The following is a 20,886-nucleotide window of genomic DNA, read 5'->3' as shown; positions in this document are numbered from 1 at the left end:
ATATCACAACTGGCCGTGATTGGGCGGCGCACAATTGGTCCAGCGTCGTCCGGGTTGGGGTTTGGCAGGGTAGGTCGTCATTGTAAATAAGAATTTGTTCTTAACTGACTTGTCTAGTTAAATAAAAAATGTAATACAAAAATATGAAGGATAATTCTTCACCAATTGACGCAAATACGAACAAAGCAGCGACTGCCTGCCTCATATGGCTAAATTCCTTTCCAGTCTCACCCTCATCAGAACTGAGTCCTCAGAGTTCAATTAGTGTTCCTAACCAATTGGTACATTTCATTCTTCCTCCACACATTAGTAGCCCTGTGTAGTCTAGTTGTTTTGAAGCTCATGGAATATGGGGTCTCAATTTACGGCCAAAGGCCTCCAGTTTACAGGCCAGTGCTACGATGACTGTAGCACTCATCCTTGTAAAGCTGCTTCTTCTGCTCTGTGCCTCAAACAGTGGCCATTTTGTGTTAGAAACTGAGTGTCCCTCTGGGTAATGCTCTACTCATGTCATTACAAATCAAACTGCCACCCAGAGAAACACTAAATTTTTAGTGATTGTTCATTGCATGTATCTTGTTTGTGTGATGGTTTGTTTGACTTCAGCTTAACTCATACTTGTCTGCATTTGTGTGCTTGTGTTCTTTCCCCCCCTTGCACTGCTCGGGCCTCTCACCTATTTATAGCTGTAGAGACAAAAACACCATTGATCTGCTGCTTCATTTAAATGCCTGGTTTGACGTTTCTGAAATACTTGTGTTAAAATAATCATATCCCCTATTGTAAGTAGGTTATTGAAACTGCATATCTGGCTTTCAATTCACAAGAATCCTTTTTGGTAGCATTTTATGGTACTGTTTCCACTGCTTTTTAGTAGGACATTACTTTATGGTTCTTAATTCAAATAATGAATCACAATTAATAACTAGCCCCTTCCAGTTTCCAAGTAGTGCCTAAAAGTAAATGTTTGCATGAGTCAAAGTCATTCATAGGTTCTAATTATGTAATTAGTTACCATGGCACGGCAGATCTTAAAATCCACATTTTTCTTCGATATGCCTACATTCATTTTTCTAGTATTGTATTTCCATTTACAATTATGAGCTAACTTTGGTATCAAATCTATAATTGAATTTCTACATCCTCACTATCAACCACCTTGGTTTGGCTCTATACAAAGCATGTTCTAATTACAGTATGTGAATGGCACATCAAGCACCATTACGTTAGCTTCCTCTTTTACTGTGGTTCATGAAAGGATGGGGGATGGGTGGCGCAGCGGTCTAAGGCACTGCATCTCAGTGCAAGAGGTGTCACTACAGTCCCTGGTTTGAATCCAGGCTGTATCACATCCAGCCGTGATTGGGAGTCCCATAGGGCGGCACACAATTGGCCCAGTGTTGTCCAGGTTTGGCCGGGGTAGGCCGTCATTGTAAATAAGAATTGTTCTTAACTGACTTGCCAAGTTAAATAAAGGTTGGACAAAGCCAAAAGTGATCCAACACCCCCGGAAAAAAAGAAATTGACATAATTTTGAACAATCATTAGGTGAGCTTGGAGATGTGTATAAATTCACATTGAGCTCCATTAGCGTTATGTTAGTGGTAGGCCTAATGTTAGTAATCTGGTGACAGGTTATCTTTAGGCAGTCCTCTGGGGTTGCTGGGGTTAGCTGAGGCAGCATTGCTCGTAAATTGGACACCAGGCTTTTAAATGGTCTGCTTGTGATTTACTGCCTCCTAACCACAAACAACAACTTGAAAACCCTCTTCTAAAACCTCTACCCATTCGCTTGGTCGCAATCAAAACAGACTGACAACCTTTTAAACCGAGGTGAAATTACACAGTTTTATTGCATAGCAGCAGAAAATATGTTTTAAGGAAGAAAGAAGCCTGCACACAGCGAGTCGTGTGGCATACCACAGCCGACCAATCCGGTCCCGCCCTGCAGACCCTCCAGCCAATTACAGCAGCAGTTGAGGTTAAAGATTGACAATCGCAGTGAGAGCGGCAGCACAAAGCGAGCAGGGCCTTCTGGAAAATTCTACAGCCATCTTTGTTTCATCTCTTCCAGCCCAGTGTAAAAATCAGGCTGAAGGATTTTTCTTACATATTCAGTGGTATAAGACAAGGTATGCTACTAAGTGTGAATTATCTCTGATGAAGAACATGTTATTTAGTTTTAAAAAATTTACAAAAATTCATCAGGTGTAATGAATCTTATCTTTTTGCAGTGATTATAGTATGAAATGCAGGCAAAAGCATAGAACCTATTTCTGCAAGACTGTGCCTAAAACTAGTGGTTTCATATTGTCTTGAGCGAACGGTAAATTTAATCTTGATGGTGTTGTTTGTGTGTTGTTATGTCCCTCAGAGTCAGTCTTCTCTCTGGAGGTCAGGGGCTGCAGGGTGACAAGGGCGCCAGGTTGTTTCTCCATCAACAATACTGATCCTCAGTGGATTCAAGGACACCAACACAAAGCATTCAACGAAACAACCCTGCTTTCATGGCACCAATTACAAAGCAGGAACCCAGACCCTCTCTCTGCACTAGACACAACTGTGTTGCATGAGACGGAGAAACAGTGTATTCTCCCCAGGGATAGGTCCTAAGTTTGCCAGATGTCTTTATTCTTATAGTCAAACTCTCTCTCTTTCTCTCAGTCTATTTCTTATTATGCCTAATTATTATTCGACAGCAGTGGGCACAGTGAAACTGAAGATGGGGGTTACAATGGATAACTGATTTCCAATTAGCTGGATTTCTTCTCTCTCTCGTCTGTCTCTCATCGGTCTCCCTCCTGTTGTACTCGGCAGTGACGTTGGTTTGGTTTAACTGTGTTTTGGTGTTTGGATGTTGCGCTCTAATCTCCACGGATCTCCTGGTCCTCGTGTGTGTGCCTGTGACTGGAGCCTCGGTCGGCATGGGGGAGAGGGGGGAGGGGAGTCGGCTGTGGCCTCCATTTTCTGTGACAAGAGAACCCTGCTCTGCCTCAGCTCGCCTGTCTCTGAGGAGCCAGTGGAATCTCAAGGCACAGATTCAATGTGTGTGTGTGTTTTTTTCTTCTTCTATCAGCCATTAATCCTTGGCTGTTTGTCAATGTTATCTTGAATTTTGGTCGTCTGGAATATTCACAGATACTGAAGATTTTTTTGCTATCTGTTCTCCTGTGATTCTGCCAGGTTTCAGGAATTCTGCTCCTGGTCTGAAATGCCCTCTGGAAGAACATAGGATGACCAAACGATCTGCTTAGCTAGACGCTACAGGGTCAGGTGGTTCTTGTGTCACTCTGGCTGCTCGGTGGGCCTATTTTTGAGTGAATAATGAGTGTGAACCTTGGCTTACTGCTGGGTTGCATGATTAAAGTGCTCAGTCCTCTCACAGTGCTCTCGCTGGTAGGACACGTTGCACAGAGAGTTGGCAAACATGCTCTCTTTCATGTGGGCCTCGTTCGTTTTTTTGTTCTGTGTCCGGAACAGGAAGGCCCTGAAGGGCAGCATGTTTAAACAAGACAAGACTCATATGCTGGATACTTTTAGATTTTTCTTCCATTTGTATCTTCTTGATCTTCTCTCGTTATCCAGATGGCATTATGGGTGATTTCATGCCTCAGTCTTTTTGATAATGGAGATTAAGCCTAGTGATTTATTTATGGAGACTTCTCTCATGTGGATGTGGTGACAGGGTTGTTAAGCATTACCTTAGGTTTATGAATGATCAGTGTCATGGACTTGGTTTGATGAGCAGGATGTCAAGGTTTACAGTGCGTGTTAATGAGGGTGGCTTTATTGGCTTAGTAGATTTAGTTAATGGCCTCTCAGTGGTAGTCATGCTTGGGTGCATCAATGGCTGCCCTCAGCTCTGGCTCTGGGAGCATTGTGCCTCTCCTTTTTCTACTCCGTCCTTTTTGTCTTCCAGATCAATGACCATGATGGATGTGGATTCTGAAGAATATATCAACTCTAATCTTATCCAAATCTTTGTCTGAAATGTTCCTCTGAGAACATCTATAACATTCCCACTTGTCCACTTCTTGAACATTTTTTTCCTTCTAGATCTAGTGCTGAATATTAGACTATTAGGCTACCTGTACCTAGGCTACCTGTACCTAGACGTTCTCCTATCAGGAGCCACCAGGGCAAGGCATTGGGTCTGGTTCAGCGTGTGACCTGTGCTGGATCCTGAGGATTATTTTCTTTAAGCGGACGATGAATACGACTACATCCTTGGAACGAGGCTCTCAGTGGCCCTGACAAAGGAGGGGATGAACTCTCAAACAACCCCATTCATCACCAAGGATCCCCCCCCCTTTTCTTCTCCTCATTTTTCTTCCTGAGAGGGAATTAGAGGAGAGCAAAACCAAAGACACAAAAAGCTCCAGGGTTTGATTTGGCCGTTTCTGTAAATGGAAGAGGCTATAGTTAACATTTTTGCACAATATTGTTTATTATCGATATGATTTGCTGTGGAAATCTTATTTCGGATGTTAAGAACAGGCTAGTTAACAGACCTATGTAACAGGTAAAAACCTGTAGCTAGCTAGTCAGACCAAGGTTGACTCCGTAGAGCTTACTGAAGTGATCTGGTGCAGTGGGTTTCTATACTGAACAAAAATAGAAACGCAACATGTAAAGTGTTGGTTCAATGTTTCATGAGCTGAAATAAAAGATCCCAGTACTTTAAAAGGCCACTCTAAAATGTGCAGTTTTGTCACACAACACAATGCCACAGATGTCTCAAGTTTTGAGGGAGGTGCAATTGGCATGCTGACTGCAGGAATGTCCACCAGAACTGTTGCCAGAGAATTTAATGTTAATTTCTATACCATAAGCCGTCTCCGTCATTTTAGAGAATTTGGCAGTACGTCCAACCGACCTCACAATCGCAGACCACGTGTAACCACGCCAGCCCAGGACATCCACATCCGGCTTCTTTATCCGGCGGGATCGTCTGAGACCAGCCACCCAGACAGCTGATGAAACTGAGTATTTCTGTATGTCATAAAGCCCTTTTGTGTGGAAAAACTCATTCTGATTGGCTGGGCTTGGCTCCCCAGTTGGTGGGCCTGGCTCCCAAGTGAGTGGGCCTATGCCCTCCCAGGCCAACGCAAAGCTGCGCCCCAGCCCAGTCGTGAAATCCATAGATTAGGGCCTAAAGAATGTATTAAAATGACTGAGTTCCTTATATCAACTGTAACTCAGTAAAATCGTTGAAATTGTTGCGTCTATTTTTGTTCAGTATAGGAATAGCCAGTTGTGAGAGCTGGGGTTTGAGTGGCTACCAAAAATCACCTTTTTACACTCTCATCCATGACTGTCTGAGGCAATCTTCTGTGAGTCACCGTCCATTTTGAAGGTGAAAACCCTTTTGTGACGTAGCCTATGCATTTGTTGAAGTGTTTTTGTAATCATTGAAAACCCAAAAATGTGTTTAAGGCGTTGCTCTTTTGAATGAGCTTGCATTGTACAGAAAGATCTTCTTTAGTGTAGGTAGGTGGGCAAATGGGGATGCAAACAAACTCGTCAATGCATGGCCCTCATCAGGACTGAAGCCCTTGTCTCTCCATTGTGTCCTGGAGGACAGGAGCACACAGCCTACTCGGTTGGATGGCCTTATTTGTTGTGCTGAAGCACAAGTGTTCCGTTTATTGCAACACTTGTGCAAGCTGAATAAAGAGGACCTGTTGCTATGGAGATGCTATGGAGATTCTCTCCAGTGGCACCCCATGGAACACAAACTCCCAACGTCTGAAGTTTATCTGACTGTGATTACCAATGATTATAGACATGCATAGGAAGACATGATTACACTGGGGGAAAAAACGTGGTTGTCATTTAACAGACTCTTATCGAGAGCGACTTACAATTCGTGATCATGTATGATCTTAAAGGCCATGGTTCTGAGGTCGAAGTCAATTCTGTGCCACATCGGTTGCGCCTTAGATCTGGTAACATTAGTAACCTATTGATGTTTCTCAATAAAGCTGATGAGGTAACCACAATGGAAACCTGGTGAAACTCTGGTGACTTTATCCCCTGGGACCCTGCCTTAGGTGGTGTTCCACTTGTTTACTGTGTGACAGGATTTGTTTTGTGAACACTGTTTGTGACTGACTCTCTCTCCTTTCATTCTGTGCTTTGCAGTCTGGCTGAGGACGAGGTACAGACAGAGTCGGATGTGGTAGAGGGGATGGATGTGGCACTGCGATCCAAAGGTAAGAACAAGGCCCTGCATGCTAAGACCAATGTTGTGTTTTGAGAAGACAGCTTATTCTAGTATTCTTCTTCTATTGTTTATCTTACCGTTAAACATACTTGTTGTTTGATGTGCATCTCATTGAGCTACACAGAGCAACCATTGTGCCATTCAGTTAAAATCGTATCACTACTACCTCTGAGGTTGTTGCACGGGTTCAACCTCACCATCACGTGCTGTGGATGTTAGCCTAAGTCACCATTTAGGTGGCATCCTCCACACGTGATCATCATCACAGGGCCTGACCACACTGACTTAACATATTACATTTGTTGCCAGATTGGGAAACCAAGCAGTAGGGTTTGGTGACCAAAATCCCTTATCTGGTTGGATTCAGTATTCCTGGGCAACCACCACCGTATTAAGTCTCTCAATGAAGGGGTTCTGCTAACAAAAAGAATGCTTGAGGATTTACACTGCCTTTGACATTCAATGACCCCCCCATCTGAGTGTCATTGTGTAGAGTGGCCTGGGAGTGCCTCTGCCTTTCATGCCAGGGATCTAGTCTCTGTCCTTCTAAGATTCCTATAAGCTGCTACTCTCTGTGTTGTATGTATGGTTACCTGGTGTCCCCTCTGCTCCGGCCGCTAGTGTCTGACCCCGGGTTAGCAGAGCGGGTGCTGGTGGCTCAGAAGAGGAAGGTGTCCAGCCCAACCCACTCCTCCAACGGCCACTACCCTTCAGACACCTCCCCTAGCCCCTTGAAGAAGAAGAAGAAACCTGGAGCTGTCCACAGCAACAACAAAGACCAGGTGGGGGGGGGGGGGGGGGGGGGGGGTGTAGTTTGTGACTGTGCGCTTGTGTAAGTGTGTTTGTGTGTGTGCACCTGTGCATGACTGACTGTGCACCTGTGCATGACTGATTGTGCTTCCAGGTCTAAATGAAAGACTCTGCTTCATGTTCTGTGGTCGGATGCATTTGTTCATATCCCAAAAAGATCTACCATGTATTGATGATTTGACTATTAAGATTATTTATGTCTGCTGATTAATCATGATAACTGTTTATAGAGTGGAATACTTTAAAATTACTTTTCTAAACTGCCTTTTTTGGAAAGAGTAGATATGCCTGCCAAATATGTTTGTTTGTGTTGTTAATGCTTTGTTTTACATGTATGACATGATTCAACCCCAAGCCAAAACTTTTGAATTTAGTTCCACTGACAATGAACATGTCACACATTCTGAACAGTCACATAGATGTGTGCTGACTAGTATTGTGTCTTGTTCACCGATTGGCTGATGTGGGTTGATGCGGTGTCAAGCATGATACCCAACACAAAACTGGTTATTGGTCCACCAGGGAAAGTCATCAATGAAATTGCACATTGCAAGTCTGACAACATAAAAAGATGACAATAACACAAACTTCCAGTTTAAATCAAGAACAATGACTTTACTATTGTATAGGCCTAGATTGATATTGACTAGACCAACTAAACAGTCTTGTGTTTGGTGCCTGCCTTATTTTGCCTTACATGTTGCTTATTACCCTGCCTTACTTGCCACTTTGTGATTATCTGTGTGTTCTGTTGCACTGCACCTTTTGTGTTTTGTTTTCTGCGTGTGTTTTGAAACCCGCCCCCTGTTTCTCTTGCCTGCATTTCAGTCAGAACTAAGACATGGTCCCTTTTACTATGTGAAGCAGTCATCACTCACCACAGACCCTGTTGATGTTGTCCCGCAGGACAGCAGGAATGACTTCTACTGCTGGCTGTGCCACCGCGAGGGCCAGGTGCTCTGCTGTGAGCTCTGCCCGAGGGTGTACCACGCCAAGTGCCTCAAACTGCCAGCAGAGCCTGAGGGTGACTGGTTCTGTCCAGAGTGTGAGGTACTCACTCACGTGTGTGCCGTGCGTGTGGGTGTGTAGGTGTATATACGTGTGCAAGCGGTGTGGGAGTGTTCCAGGCACATTCTCGCTTAACCACTAGCTTAATGTCCGCTTGCTCTTTGGGGTGTCAGGTGATGGGGTTGGAGGCAGCCTTGGGGTCAATTCCAATTGGACTCTGCATTCTAGTAAAACAATAAACATATCTTATAATAATGGTAATACACGTGGTACTTCCTAATTTTTTTATTTAAATGGAATGGACCCCAGGCCTGTTTAGATGGGGCTAACATAAAGTTGGCAGGATCTTTATCGTCCCTCTCTAGATGGATGTTGCCTTTCTGAGGACTAGTACCACAGTCTCCTATAGATTATGACATACTGTAGATGCATAGTTAATAGCCAGCCCAGCAGACCTACTGTGAGTGGTTGTGTTTACCCAGCTACTATTTGTCAATGGTACATTGTCCTGATTTTGTCATTTTTCTAGAAAATCACAGTGGCAGAGTGCATAGAGACACAGAGCAAGGCCATGACTATGCTAACGATAGACCAGCTGTCCTACCTGCTGAAGTTTGCCCTCCAGAAGATGAAACAGCCGGGGGTAAGTTAGTGAAAGTCTCTCTCATGCCCTCTAGGTGCCCACTGTGGGCTAGAGATGGGGCTATCGCTTCTGTTGTTTATGAGACTAATACCAGTTTCTTCTGTGGGCAGACTGAGCCCTTCTGGAAGCCTGTGGCTCTGGAGCAGCACCCTGACTATGCTGAGTACATATACCACCCAATGGACCTCGCAACATTAGAGAAGGTACCATTACATTCACATTTCAGTCATTTAGCAGACGTTCCTATCCATTCCCGACTTGGAGCCCTCTAATAGCAAGGCAATGATGAGCTTTTTGAGTCTATAAATCATGGTCTACAGATAATACAGTGCCTTCAGAAAGTATTCACAAGCTTTCATTTTTTTCCACATTTTGTTGTGTTGCCTGAATTTTAAATTGATTACATTTAGATTTTGTCACTGGCCTACACAAAATAACCCATAATGTCAAAGTGGAATTATGTTTTAAGAAATGTTTACTAATTTAATAAAAAATGAAAAGCTAATATGTTTTGAGTCTTAAGTATTCCACCCATTTGTTATGGCAAGCCTAAATACACTGAACAAAAATATAAACACAACAATTTCAGTTCATATCAGTCAATTGAAATAAATCAATTAGGCCCAAATCTCTGGGTTTCACATGACTGGGAATACAGATATGCATACGTTGGTTACAGGTACCTAAAAAAAAATAGGTAGGAGCGTTGATCAGAAAACCAGTCCGTATCTGGTGTAACCACCATTTGCCTCGGTGCATAGAGCTGATCTGGCTGTTGATTGTGGAATGGCTGTGTGAAGTTGCTGGATATTGGCGGGAACTAGAACACGCTGTCGATCCAGAGCATCCCAAACATGCTCAATGGATGACATGTCTGGTGAGTATGCAGGCCATGGGACATTTTCAGCTTCCAGGAATTGTGTACAGATCCTTGTGACATGGGACGGTGGATGAATAGCATGACAGTGGGCCTCAGGATCTCGTCACGGTATCTCGGTACATTCAAATTGCCATCGATAAAATGCAATCATGTTCATTGTCCGTAGCTTATGCTTGCCCATACCATAACCCCACCGGCACCATGGGGCACTCGCTGTCTGTCATCTGCCCGGTACAGTTGAAACCTGAATTCATCCATAAAGAGCACACTTTTCCAGCGTGCCAGTGGCCATAGAAGGTGAGCTTTTGCCCACTGAAGTCGGTTACTACGTCAAACTGCAGTCAGGTCAAGACCCTGGTGAGGACGACAAGCAGATGAGCTTCCCTGAGACGGTTTCTGACAGTTTGTGCAGAAATCCTTTGGTTGTGCAAACCTACAGTTTCATCAGCTGTCCAGGTGGCTTGTCTCAGACCATCCCGTAGGTGAAGAAGCCTGATGTGGAGGTCCTGGGCTGGTGTAGTTACACGTGGTTTGCGTTTGTGAGGCCGGTTGGACGTACTGCCAAATGTTCTAAAACAATGTTGGAGGTGGCTTATGGTAGAGAAATTAACATAGCATTATCTGCCAACAGCTCTGGTGGACATTCCTGCAGTCAGCATGCCAATTACACACTCCCTCAAAACTTGAGACATCTGTGGCATTGTGTTTGACAAGACTGCGCATTTTAGAGTGGACTTTTATAATCCCCAGCACAGGTGCACCTGTGTAATGATCATGCTGTTTAATCATCTTTTTGATATGCCACACCGTCAGGTGGATGGATAAGCTTGACAAAGGTTAAATGCTCACTAACAGGGATGTAAACAAATTTGTGCACAAAATTTGAGAGAAATAAGCTATTTGGGCATATTGGAAAGTTCTGGGATCTTTTATTTCAGCTCATGAAACATGGGACCAACACTTTACATGTTGCGTTTATATTTTTGTTCAGGAGTAAAAATTGTAAACAAATTGCATGGACTTACTCTGTGTGCAATAAGTTTTTAACAAGATATTTTAATGACTATCTCGTCTCTGTACCCCACACATACAATTATCTGTAAGGTCCCTCAGTCGAGCAGTGTATTTCAAACACAGATTCAACCACAAAGACCAGGGAGGTTTTCCAATGCCTTGCAAAGAAGGGAACCACCAATTTGGTAGATGGGTAAAAATAAAGCAGATCGAATATCTCTTTGAGCATGGTGAAGTTATTAATTACACTTTGGATGGCATATCAATACACCCAGTCACTACAAAGATACAGGAGTCCTTCCTAACTCAGTTGCTGGAGAGGAAGGAAACTGCTCAGAGATTTCACCATGAGACCAATGGTGACTTTAAAACGGTTACAGTGTGGCTGGGCGATATGGCCTGAAACTTCACTTTTTTTTTTTAACTATATCTACATTTTTTAAAAAATCTTTAAATAAGCATTGTTGTACAATTAAAGGTCAAATACACTGCATTTAAAACAGTCAAAAATAAGCTAACTAATTCCGAGCTTGTGAAATTATACCTAGACTGAATATATGCCTTCCACAACTATCAATCAAATCAAATTGTATTGGTCACATACACGTTTTAGCAGATGTTATTGCAGGTGTAGCGAAATGCTTGTGTTTTTAGCTCTGACAGTGCAGTAATATCTAACAATTTCACAACAAAAATTGTTGTAAAAGACGCACTAATAATTTAATTATTTTATCAAAGTAGTTGTACATACTGTTTTTGCTATAATCACTGATCTGGCGTTCAGGTGTGTCTATAAAATGTACTTTTTGTTACATTTAACCAGAACCATGCATAATGCACATTCACTAACAATGTAGCAGGTATTATAGTCAATTAACACCGATCTCATAAATAATCTCTCAAGCACAAGCCCACGTGCTACTGAGAAGTCAGCTAATATTTATATTTTAAGTTTAACCAACTTGGATCAAAGATATAATTTCACAAGCTCTGAATTCAGCTAACAAGGCAAAATAGTTGAATTGTTATGAACACAACTTTCTGTCCGTCTCCAACTGTTTGAACAGCTTGCTAGTCTGTCCACTTTGTTCAGATGTTGAAATCAAGTGGCGTACCTTATTTCTCAGAATGAGAATGAGTTGCCAATTCCTTATATAATTGTTTTATGCTTATTGCAGATTTATTAAACAGTCATCCAAACAGCTAGTATAACTATCTTTATTTGACAAAAATGCTGTTAGCGATACGTGTTACCATAATGCGCGCGAGACAAACTGATCATCCATTTTCTAGAATGAATGTTCATTGGTACATCCGTTTTAGTAGTGTCTGCTCTTGTTCGAAATTTGAGGAGTTGAAACAAACAGGGTATGGTTCGAAAGATTAACTTCTCCTCTATTACAGTAAAATAATGTCTCCATATGTTTCAGTGTCCATATGACCGATTCTGTTGGATCAAACCTTTGTTGTTGTGGTGGGGGAGGGGCTTGGGAGAAAGAGACAAACCGAGAGGTTTCACTCCTTGCCAAAATCTGTAAAAATAATCCCAAAGCGTTTCTAACACAAGGCCAAATATACACTGGAGTTGCTTAGAAAGATGACATTGAATGTTCCTGATAGTTACAGTTTTGACTTAAATCGGCTTGAAAATCTATGGCAAGACTTAAATTGTTGTTTAGAAATGATAAACAACCAACTTGACGGAGATTGAAGAATGTTAAAAAGAATAATGTGCAAATATTATTTGTACAATCCAGGTGTGCAAAGATTTTAGACTTACCCAGAAAGACTCACTCACAGCTGTAATCGCTGCCAAAGGTGATTCTAACATGTATTGACTCAGGGTGTGAATACTTATGTAAATTCGATATTTCTGTGTTTCATTTTCAATCAATTTGCAAAAATGTCTAAAAACATGTTTTCACTTTGTCGTTATGAGGTATTGTGTGTAGATGGGTGAGAAAAAAAGGCATTAAGAGTTGGGCCAGATTTTAGATTTTTTTTTAACATAGCATTGTTTAAATATTCCCCATGCAATGTTAATGGGGCACTAACATAGCTGCCATAGAATTGTCATGTAAATGCATCATAATGCAGAAACATTAAAGCGTCAATCAGCAGTTAAAACATTAAAGCGTACTCCCCACCATTGTTTCGGTAAAAAGCCCCCGGTCTGCCCCCCCTCTCAGGGTCACCCACACCCCCTGGTATGGGCAAAGTTGAAGGGCTTCCCCTTCTGGCCAGCCAAAGCACTGCGGGAGAAGGATGGGGCTGGAGAAATGTAACCACTCTCAAATTCAAAGACAGAGCTATGGCTTCAAGGACTGATCATCCATGATATCAAAATTATAGTTTTAACCATGTTTTTTGGCTATACAGTGTTTGTTTACATTTACTTTGTTTACAAACATTGGAGTAAAACAAGCTTATATTTTGGGTTATGATGGGGAACGACAGTTGAACAAAGCTCATGATCCATTTATAAATTATGTTCTTCAACAATCAATAGGTACATAATATTATTAAGTCCAAAAATGGATGTAGCAATTGCTGATCGCCACTTTTAATGGCCCAACCATTGAGATCCTATTAAATTATTCTAAATCCTAGTTCAATGGGCCCAACTCTCTAAATACATGGCTCTGGTGTAATCAAATCATATTTTTCTTTGCTATATTGGTAGAATATGAAAAAGAAAATGTATGGCTGCACAGAATCCTTTTTGGCTGACATGAAATGGATCTTACACAACTGCATCATCTACAATGGAGGTAGGTCAAAAACACATGTTTGAGACGGTTTCCTCACTATACTGCTTGCAACATGCATTGGAAATAAAACTTGGCTCTTACAAACATGTTTGTTCCAGGAAATCACAAACTAACAGCAACAGCAAAGGTTGTTGTGAAGATCTGTGAACATGAAGTGAGTATCATTTTTACATGATGACTGAAATGCCATTCAGTGGTGTGTTTGTTTTCTCCTTTCTAAATGTATTTCAGTAATGTGGAAAATGCTATTTGTTTCAGGTGAATGAAATTGAGGTCTGTCCGGAGTGCTACCTGTCCTCGTGCCAAAAGAGGGACAACTGGTTTTGCGAGCCATGTGTAAGACAAATGTTTCCTCATCTTCTTTTGCAAAGGACATTTTATGGATGTAAATGTTTGTCCTGTGACTTAGGTCACAATTCGGTTTGTCCTGAAGACAAATGTAGATTAGCCTAAATGTAATGTTTCAAATCTCAAAAATACTCTTTACAACACAGGAAAAGTCTTTGCGAATCCTATTCCTCTGTGTTTATGCTGTTTTATCTGACTGTGCCCCCGGTCTGCCCCCCCTCTCAGGGTCACCCACACCCCCTGGTATGGGCAAAGTTGAAGGGCTTCCCCTTCTGGCCAGCCAAAGCACTGCGGGAGAAGGACGGACAGGTGGACGCACGCTTCTTTGGACAGCATGACAGGTGAGCCTTGCTATTTAATGAAAGTGGCGGATTGAAGGGACTTTCCATAGTAATTACTGAAGTACTGTTTGCGTTCGTATGGTATTGGACTCCTCTGACGGTAGTCATAGGTCTCTCTGCTTATCCTACTCCTAACTTGTCTCTGTGTTCTTTCTCTGCAGGGCGTGGGTTCCTATTAACAATTGCTACCTCATTTCCAAGGAGATTCCCTTCTCTGTGAAGAAGACCAAGAGCATCTTCAACAGCGCCATGCAGGAGATGGAGGTCTATGTGGAGAACATCCGCAAGAAGTTTGGGGTGTTCAACTACGCCCCCTTCCGCACCCCCTACACGCCCAACAACCAGCTTCAGATGCTGCTGGACCCGGCCAACCCCGACGCAGGGACCGTGAAGACGGAGAAACCTGACAAGATGCGCTTCAACTTCGACATGACCGCATCTCCCAAGATGCTCTTGGGCAAGAGCTCTCTGTCGAGCGGGATGGGGCGAAGGATCTCTCTCACGGACATGCCTCGCTCTCCCATGAGCACCAACTCGTCTGTACACACAGGTTCTGACGTGGAGCAGGATGGGATAGAGAGAGGGCCTAGGAACCCCCCATTCCACTACAGCGCTGGGGAGGAGTCTATGGACTATACCGGTAATTAACATGCTCCTGAATCTAACGCATCATATAACTAACACAGTATAGTCACATTCAAAACACAGGTTAGGATCAAGACTCAAACCATTTGTGGAGGTTAAAGTGTTATGCGTTATGGCCTCAGCATCCCCGGCCTCAGTGAAGATGGGCCATGCAGGCAGCATGACGGGCAGCCCCAAGCCCTTCTCCCCTGGTCTGGTGCCCAAACAGGAGAGGGCCCTGGGCACAGGCAGCATCCTCAACCTCAACCTGGGTGAGTCCCATCTAACCCCACCCCCTTATGTAGCACCTTATCTTGTGCTGTCTGTTTGGTTAGGGCAGGGGTGGGTAAACTACGGCCCTGCGGGAGGTTTGAGTCTAGATTTTTTAAATTTTATTTTGGGTTATGATTGGTAAATTATTATTTGGGGTAAAAAAATAAATAATTAAAAACACTCCGCACGTGAACGTCTAAAACTATATAGTATGTACAAATGATTATGAAGCTATATATTTTCAAATTACTGCCTATTTTCTGGCCCGCAAATTGATTTTGACATTTTAAAAAAAATCCCGATGTGGCCCTTGAGCCAAAATGTTTTCCCACCCCTGGGTTAGGGGTAATGTTGAGGTTGAGTTTTAGTGTCAGGGTTCATAAGGTCATGAGAAGTCATGGAATTTTTAAATGATGTTTTCCAGGCCTGTAAAAGTTTTAGGAAAATGATCAAATCAAAAAGTTTTTGAAAAGTCATGGAAATTAATTAAATAATTTCTGTTAATGTAAATAATTTAGGCACAGTTTTTTAAATATTTTATCAATCACATAAAATCAACATATCAGACAGGATCGGAATATGACACTTCAGTGCATCTGTGTGTGTGTGCGCAAGCATCACCTGCATGTGTGCGAGTGTGCCTTGCTCAAGGAGTGAGACAGTCGGACATTACATTCCCTCTATGATTGCAGCAGTAGGTAGGCCTAGCCTATAAAATATGACAGAGAACAGACTAATTGGGTAGCCAATTCAAAACATATATTGTAGCCTGGCCAGTTAACTAGAGAGAACTGTTTAGTTGTTATTAGTCATGTCCCAAAAATCTTTCCACCTACACTCGTGAATAAGGCCATAAAGTGTCATACAAATGATTCATTTAAATAATTATTTTTGACGAAACTAACAATTAACTTTGTCATTGTATTAGTTGGGATTCTTTTTAATCTCGATGAATCGAGTCATGTTAATCAAAATAATAATGTGTGAATTGTGATCAGTAGTTTTATGAACTGGTTTTGTAGATACTTCCAGTTGATTTGGGCATTCGATGTACGAGACATTGCAAGTCAATAGATACTAATCAGCCTGCAAAGTAAACACTTCTAAGGTAGCTAAGAGAAATATGACTAAACTAGAAAAGGTGAATTTCCTGAAGAAAAGTTGTGGGCTTGTTTCAGCTGAATAAAAAGATTAGTAACCGACCATACAGTTAGCCATTTGATCTTTGATATATTGAATGAGCACATTATTGTATAAAGGTATAAAACATATTTGGTTGCAATGTTTTACATCAAGGGTGGTCAACCATCCTCCAGGAGAACTACTGGGTGTGCAGGCATTTGTTCCAGTCCCCCTCTAACAAAACACATTTTAGAAATGAGCTGCTCAAGCGGACCTTGATAAACTGACTTTTATGTGTATGATCCAGTACCTCTCCAGACTGAGGGAAAGGGGATACCTAGTCATTTGCACAACTTAATGCATTCAACCAAAAATCTTTCTTCCGCATTTAACCCAACACCTCAGATTGACCCCATGTGTATTATTCAGTTGCCTAATAGGTATTCTACTTGGTGGGGGGGTTAAGTGCCTTGCACAACAACAGGAAATGGTACATGGGATCAGAGAGCAGCTTCCCAGTGTCTATTACATTTATGCTTACTGTTTTTGTATATAGAGATGCCACAAATTGTTGGTCATGGAAATTTGGTTAAAAGTAATGGAGAAGTCATGAAATGCCATCTGTCAAAATGTGTATGAAACCTATAGTGTTGTTTGTCACAGATCGTGTGAAGGCTGAGATGGACCTGAAGGAGCTCAGTGAGACAGTACAGCATCAACAACAACAACAGGGGTCATCACTCCTCCTCACCACCCCCAAGAGACCCATGAGGAGCCTGGACAAGACCATCGAGAGCTGCAAGGCCCAACTAGGTACTCGCACACTTTCACACACCATCCATGAAATTGTGTCTAGAGCTGGGATTGGCAACTCCATTCCTCGGGGCCGGAGTGGTGTCACCCTTTTCCCCATCCCTAGCAAACACAGCTGATTTAAACTAATTGCATTCTAAACTGAAGATCTTCATTATTGGAGTCAGATGTGTTGGCTGGGGCAAAAGTGTGACACCGATCAGGTCCCAGAGGACTGGAGTTGCCCGTCCCTAGTCTAGAGGAACAAATTTGAAGACCTATAAATGTTCATGTTCATCATGTATTAATTCTATGATTTATATGTTGTTTCTTTATCCCTGTGCAGGCATTGATGAGATCTCTGAGGATGTATATAAGGGCGTGGAACACAGTGACTCTGAGGATTCCGAAAAGTCAGACTCCAGCAAGAGCGAGTACCTTAGCGACGAGGAGCAAAGACTGAAGAGCGCCGCCCATGACGACAAGGACAAAGCAGAGAGGGAGTCTAGGAAGAGGCCCAAGGCAAGCACACCGGTAGAGGACAAGGGGGCAGTCACAGGGACCAGGGATAAAAAAAACTCTGAAGCCCTGCTCAAAGACAGACATGGCAGCAATGGTCCAGAGAGAGATTCCCGAGAGAAGCCCATGACTCCCCAGACTCAGCCCCCCACAGACAGGCCCAAGGCCCTAGAGGCGGGTAGGGCAGGCGCACCCCGGGCCCTTGCTGGCCCAGACCAGGACTCTGACTCAGAGAGGGAGCTGGTGATTGACCTGGGGGATGAGCAGGGGGGCAGAGACCGTAAGAGGGCCAGGAGGGAGCCAGGGGCTGTAGCCGCTAAGCCCACGAAGGAGCCCCCTGGCACCAAGCTGGAAGGTGAGGGCTCATTTCATGTCTTGTTTATTTTGTTTTGTGTACTCTAGTTGCTTCGTTTTATATTTTTTTGAGAGACTGAGGCCTAAAGGCTTATCAGAAGGGAGGAAAATACTGTTTGTTCTATCTTTATTTAATCAATGTATTTTTTTCTCTGACCAGGCAAATTCCCCACCGCAGTGACCCCCTCTCTAGCCTCCGCCACCTCGTCCAACCCCAAAGACCCCAGTCAGCCCCTCATCAACCCCACACTCAACCTGTCCTCTAGTACAGGCTCTGGCCAGCCCAACACGGCCTTCACCACCACCCCTGCAGCTCCAAACCCAGCTCCCACCCCAGCTCCCACCCTCTCCTCCACTGCTGCCTCAGCCCAGTCGGCAGCAAAGAAACAGCGCCCCCTGCTGCCCAAAGAGACAGCTCAGGCAGTGCAGAGGGCAGTGGTGTGGAACCCCGCCAACAAGTTCCAGACGTCCTCGCAGAAGTGGCCCATGCAGCAGCAGGAGGAGCAGCCGGCTGGGCCAAACCAGACACAGGTTCCTGTTCCTGTCCAGGCTCCGATGCAGACGCAGGCACAGACACGCAGTCCACAGCAGCTCCAGTCACAGCAGCAGTTGCAGGCATCCTCCAGTACACGTTACCAGACCAGACAGGCAGCAAAAGGTACATAGAAACTAAGTCCACTAAACACAACTCCCCAACATCTGTAAAAGCATACATAATCATCTCATATTAGTTCATATGAGCTGAATTGTAGTTTTCTTTCATTCCTCATCCCTCTTTTCTTCTGTGGTTTGCAGCCGTGCAGCCTAAAGATGGTCCCCAGACCTCCACCTCATCAGTTACCTTGGTCACCTCTGGTGCCTCCTCCGCCTCTTCCTCGTCTTACCTGGCAGGAGACTTCCAGATCCCCACAGCTTCAGCAGATGTGGCAGCTGACATCGCAAAGTACACCAGCAAAGTGAGTTAGTCTGATGCTATATGTCTAAACAGAATAAATATATGGAAACTTTACAGGGAAAGTTTATTGATTCACAGATTTATATTTGTGTTATATTGATATGGAAAGTTACCTGACTGTCATCAATCTGTGAATTGTTATAATCTCACCTGATCTCTTCAGATGATGGACACGATTAAAGGGACGATGACAGAAATCTACAACGACCTTTCCAAAAGCACTTCAGGAAACACAATCGCAGAAGTGAGTGCTGGTGAAGAGACTTTTGGTTGAGTCTATAACATAAGTCAACTTCTCTCCTGTCTCACTGCATTGTGATAACTGTTGAATGTTTTTGCCCAGATCCGGCGGCTGAGGATAGAGATAGAGAAGCTTCAGTGGCTACATCAGCAAGAGCTGTCGGAGATGAAACACAATCTTGGTTTGTTATACTTGCCCTTTCCTTAAAAAATATAATCATCTTTTAGGTTGGTATCATTGTGAGTGTACAAAACAATAAGAACACCTTCCTAATATTGAGTTGTACCCCCCCCCCCCCCCCTTTGCCCCCAGAACAGCCTCAATTCGTCAGGGCATGGACTGTACAAGGTGTCTAAAGCATTCAACAAGGATGCTGGCTCATGTTGACTCCATTGCTAGTTAGCTGGATGTCCTTTGTTTTGATGGACCATTGTTGATACACACAGGAAACTGTTGAACGTGAGAGACCCGGCAGCGTTGCAGTTCTTGACACAAACCGGTGCGGCTGGCACCTACCACCATACCCCATTCAAAGGCACTTAAATATTTTGTATTGCCCATTCACCCTCTGAATGGCACACATAGACATAGACAATCCATGTCTCAATTATCTCAATGCTTAAAAATCCTCCCCTTCATCTACACTGATTTGAAGTGGATTTAATAAGTGACATCAATAAGGGATCATAGCTTTCACCTAGATTCACCTGGTCAGTCTACGTCATGGAAAGAGGGATACCTAGTCAGTTGTCCAACTGAAATGTGTCTTCTGCATTTAACCCAACCCCTCTGAATCATAGAGGTGCGGAGGGCTGCCATAATCGACATGCGCGGGGAACAGTGGGTTAACTGCCTTGCTCAGGGGCGAACGACAGATTTGTCAGCTTGGGGATTCGATCCAGGAACCTTCCGCTTACTGGCCCAACGCTCTAACCACTAGGCTACCTGCCATTCCTAATGTTTTGTACACTGTACTGTATGTTTGTCTTTGTCAGCCAATTCATGTGTGTATGAGATGGACTAATGTGTTCTCTTATCTATGTGTTTCTAACATTTTTATAACGCAAGTGTGTGCATTATAGCTGTGTTTCTAATATACTCATTCAATGCATGTGTTGTAAGAATTGTATAAAACACATGCATAGTACACATTTTTATCCATGTGTTATATTCATTTATTATATTCGATATCAAGTGAATTCTATTCATAGATTTTCTAAATGTGTCCTGTAGAGCTGACTATGGCAGAGATGAGGCAGAGTCTGGAGCAGGAGAGGGAGCGTCTCGTGGCAGAGGTGAAGAAGCAGATGGAGGTGGAGAAACTGCAAGCGGTGGATGAGACCAAGAAGAAGCAGTGGTGTGCGTACTGCAGGAAGGAGGCCATCTTCTACTGCTGCTGGAACACCAGCTACTGTGACTACCCCTGCCAGCAAGCCCACTGGCCAGAACACATGAAGTCCTGCACACAGTCCGGTATAATAATAATTTAGTTATTACACACACAAAAGACGTAATTTGCACCAAAAACCCCACTCCAGGGTTTTTTCTTGATTTATAAAGGGGCTTAGTTGGTGGGCGTTTACAAATCTCTCCATAGAGATTTATTTTAGCAGTTTTAAAGCTAATTTCCTGCAGTTCTACATATGCTGGCATGGAGCTGAGAGGAAATGTTACAGTTTTCAAGCTAGTTTCCTGCAATTCTATGCATTTTTACATGGATAATGCAGTGTTATTTTGCTCAAACATAATAACTAAATGAATACTAAACTCAGCAAAAAAAGAAACGTCCTCTCACTATCAACTGCGTTTATTTTCAGCAAACTTAACATATGTAAATATTTGTATGAACATAAGATTCAACAACTGAGACATAAACTGAACAAGTTCCACAGACATGTGACTAACAGAAATGTAATAATGTGTCCCTGAACAAAGGTGGGGGGGGGGTCAAAATCAAAGTAACAG

General features: G+C 43.2%; 1 protein-coding gene across 3 annotated transcripts in view; it reads left to right on the top strand.

The window, feature by feature from the left end:
• Positions 1 to 20,886, top strand: part of LOC100195767 (MYND-type zinc finger-containing chromatin reader ZMYND8) — a 30,339-nt gene that overhangs the window by 3,866 nt on the left and 5,587 nt on the right. The window contains exons 3-20 of one of the 3 annotated variants that reach the window (XM_014135055.3): positions 6,145 to 6,215; positions 6,848 to 7,008; positions 7,943 to 8,086; positions 8,574 to 8,687; positions 8,798 to 8,890; positions 13,265 to 13,352; positions 13,451 to 13,506; positions 13,611 to 13,688; positions 13,926 to 14,041; positions 14,203 to 14,681; positions 14,809 to 14,937; positions 16,724 to 16,873; positions 17,199 to 17,726; positions 17,886 to 18,383; positions 18,521 to 18,681; positions 18,844 to 18,924; positions 19,024 to 19,102; positions 20,155 to 20,394. In XM_014135055.3, coding sequence (XP_013990530.1) covers positions 6,145 to 6,215; positions 6,848 to 7,008; positions 7,943 to 8,086; positions 8,574 to 8,687; positions 8,798 to 8,890; positions 13,265 to 13,352; positions 13,451 to 13,506; positions 13,611 to 13,688; positions 13,926 to 14,041; positions 14,203 to 14,681; positions 14,809 to 14,937; positions 16,724 to 16,873; positions 17,199 to 17,726; positions 17,886 to 18,383; positions 18,521 to 18,681; positions 18,844 to 18,924; positions 19,024 to 19,102; positions 20,155 to 20,394 — 3,266 coding nt within the window. Of the gene's footprint in view, positions 1 to 6,144; positions 6,216 to 6,847; positions 7,009 to 7,864; positions 8,087 to 8,573; positions 8,688 to 8,797; positions 8,891 to 13,264; positions 13,353 to 13,450; positions 13,507 to 13,610; positions 13,689 to 13,925; positions 14,042 to 14,202; positions 14,682 to 14,808; positions 14,938 to 16,723; positions 16,874 to 17,198; positions 17,727 to 17,885; positions 18,384 to 18,520; positions 18,682 to 18,843; positions 18,925 to 19,023; positions 19,103 to 20,154; positions 20,395 to 20,886 lie in introns of all 3 variants that reach the window. The other 2 variants (XM_014135053.3, XM_014135056.3) reach the window with 2 other exon arrangements.

Source organism: Salmo salar, chromosome 13 (assembly GCF_965601325.2).
Source record: "Salmo salar chromosome 13, fSalSal1, whole genome shotgun sequence".
Classification (NCBI taxonomy): domain Eukaryota; kingdom Metazoa; phylum Chordata; class Actinopteri; order Salmoniformes; family Salmonidae; genus Salmo; species Salmo salar.
Note: the sequence above shows the minus strand (reverse complement) of the source record. Positions and strands in the feature narration are given on the sequence as shown.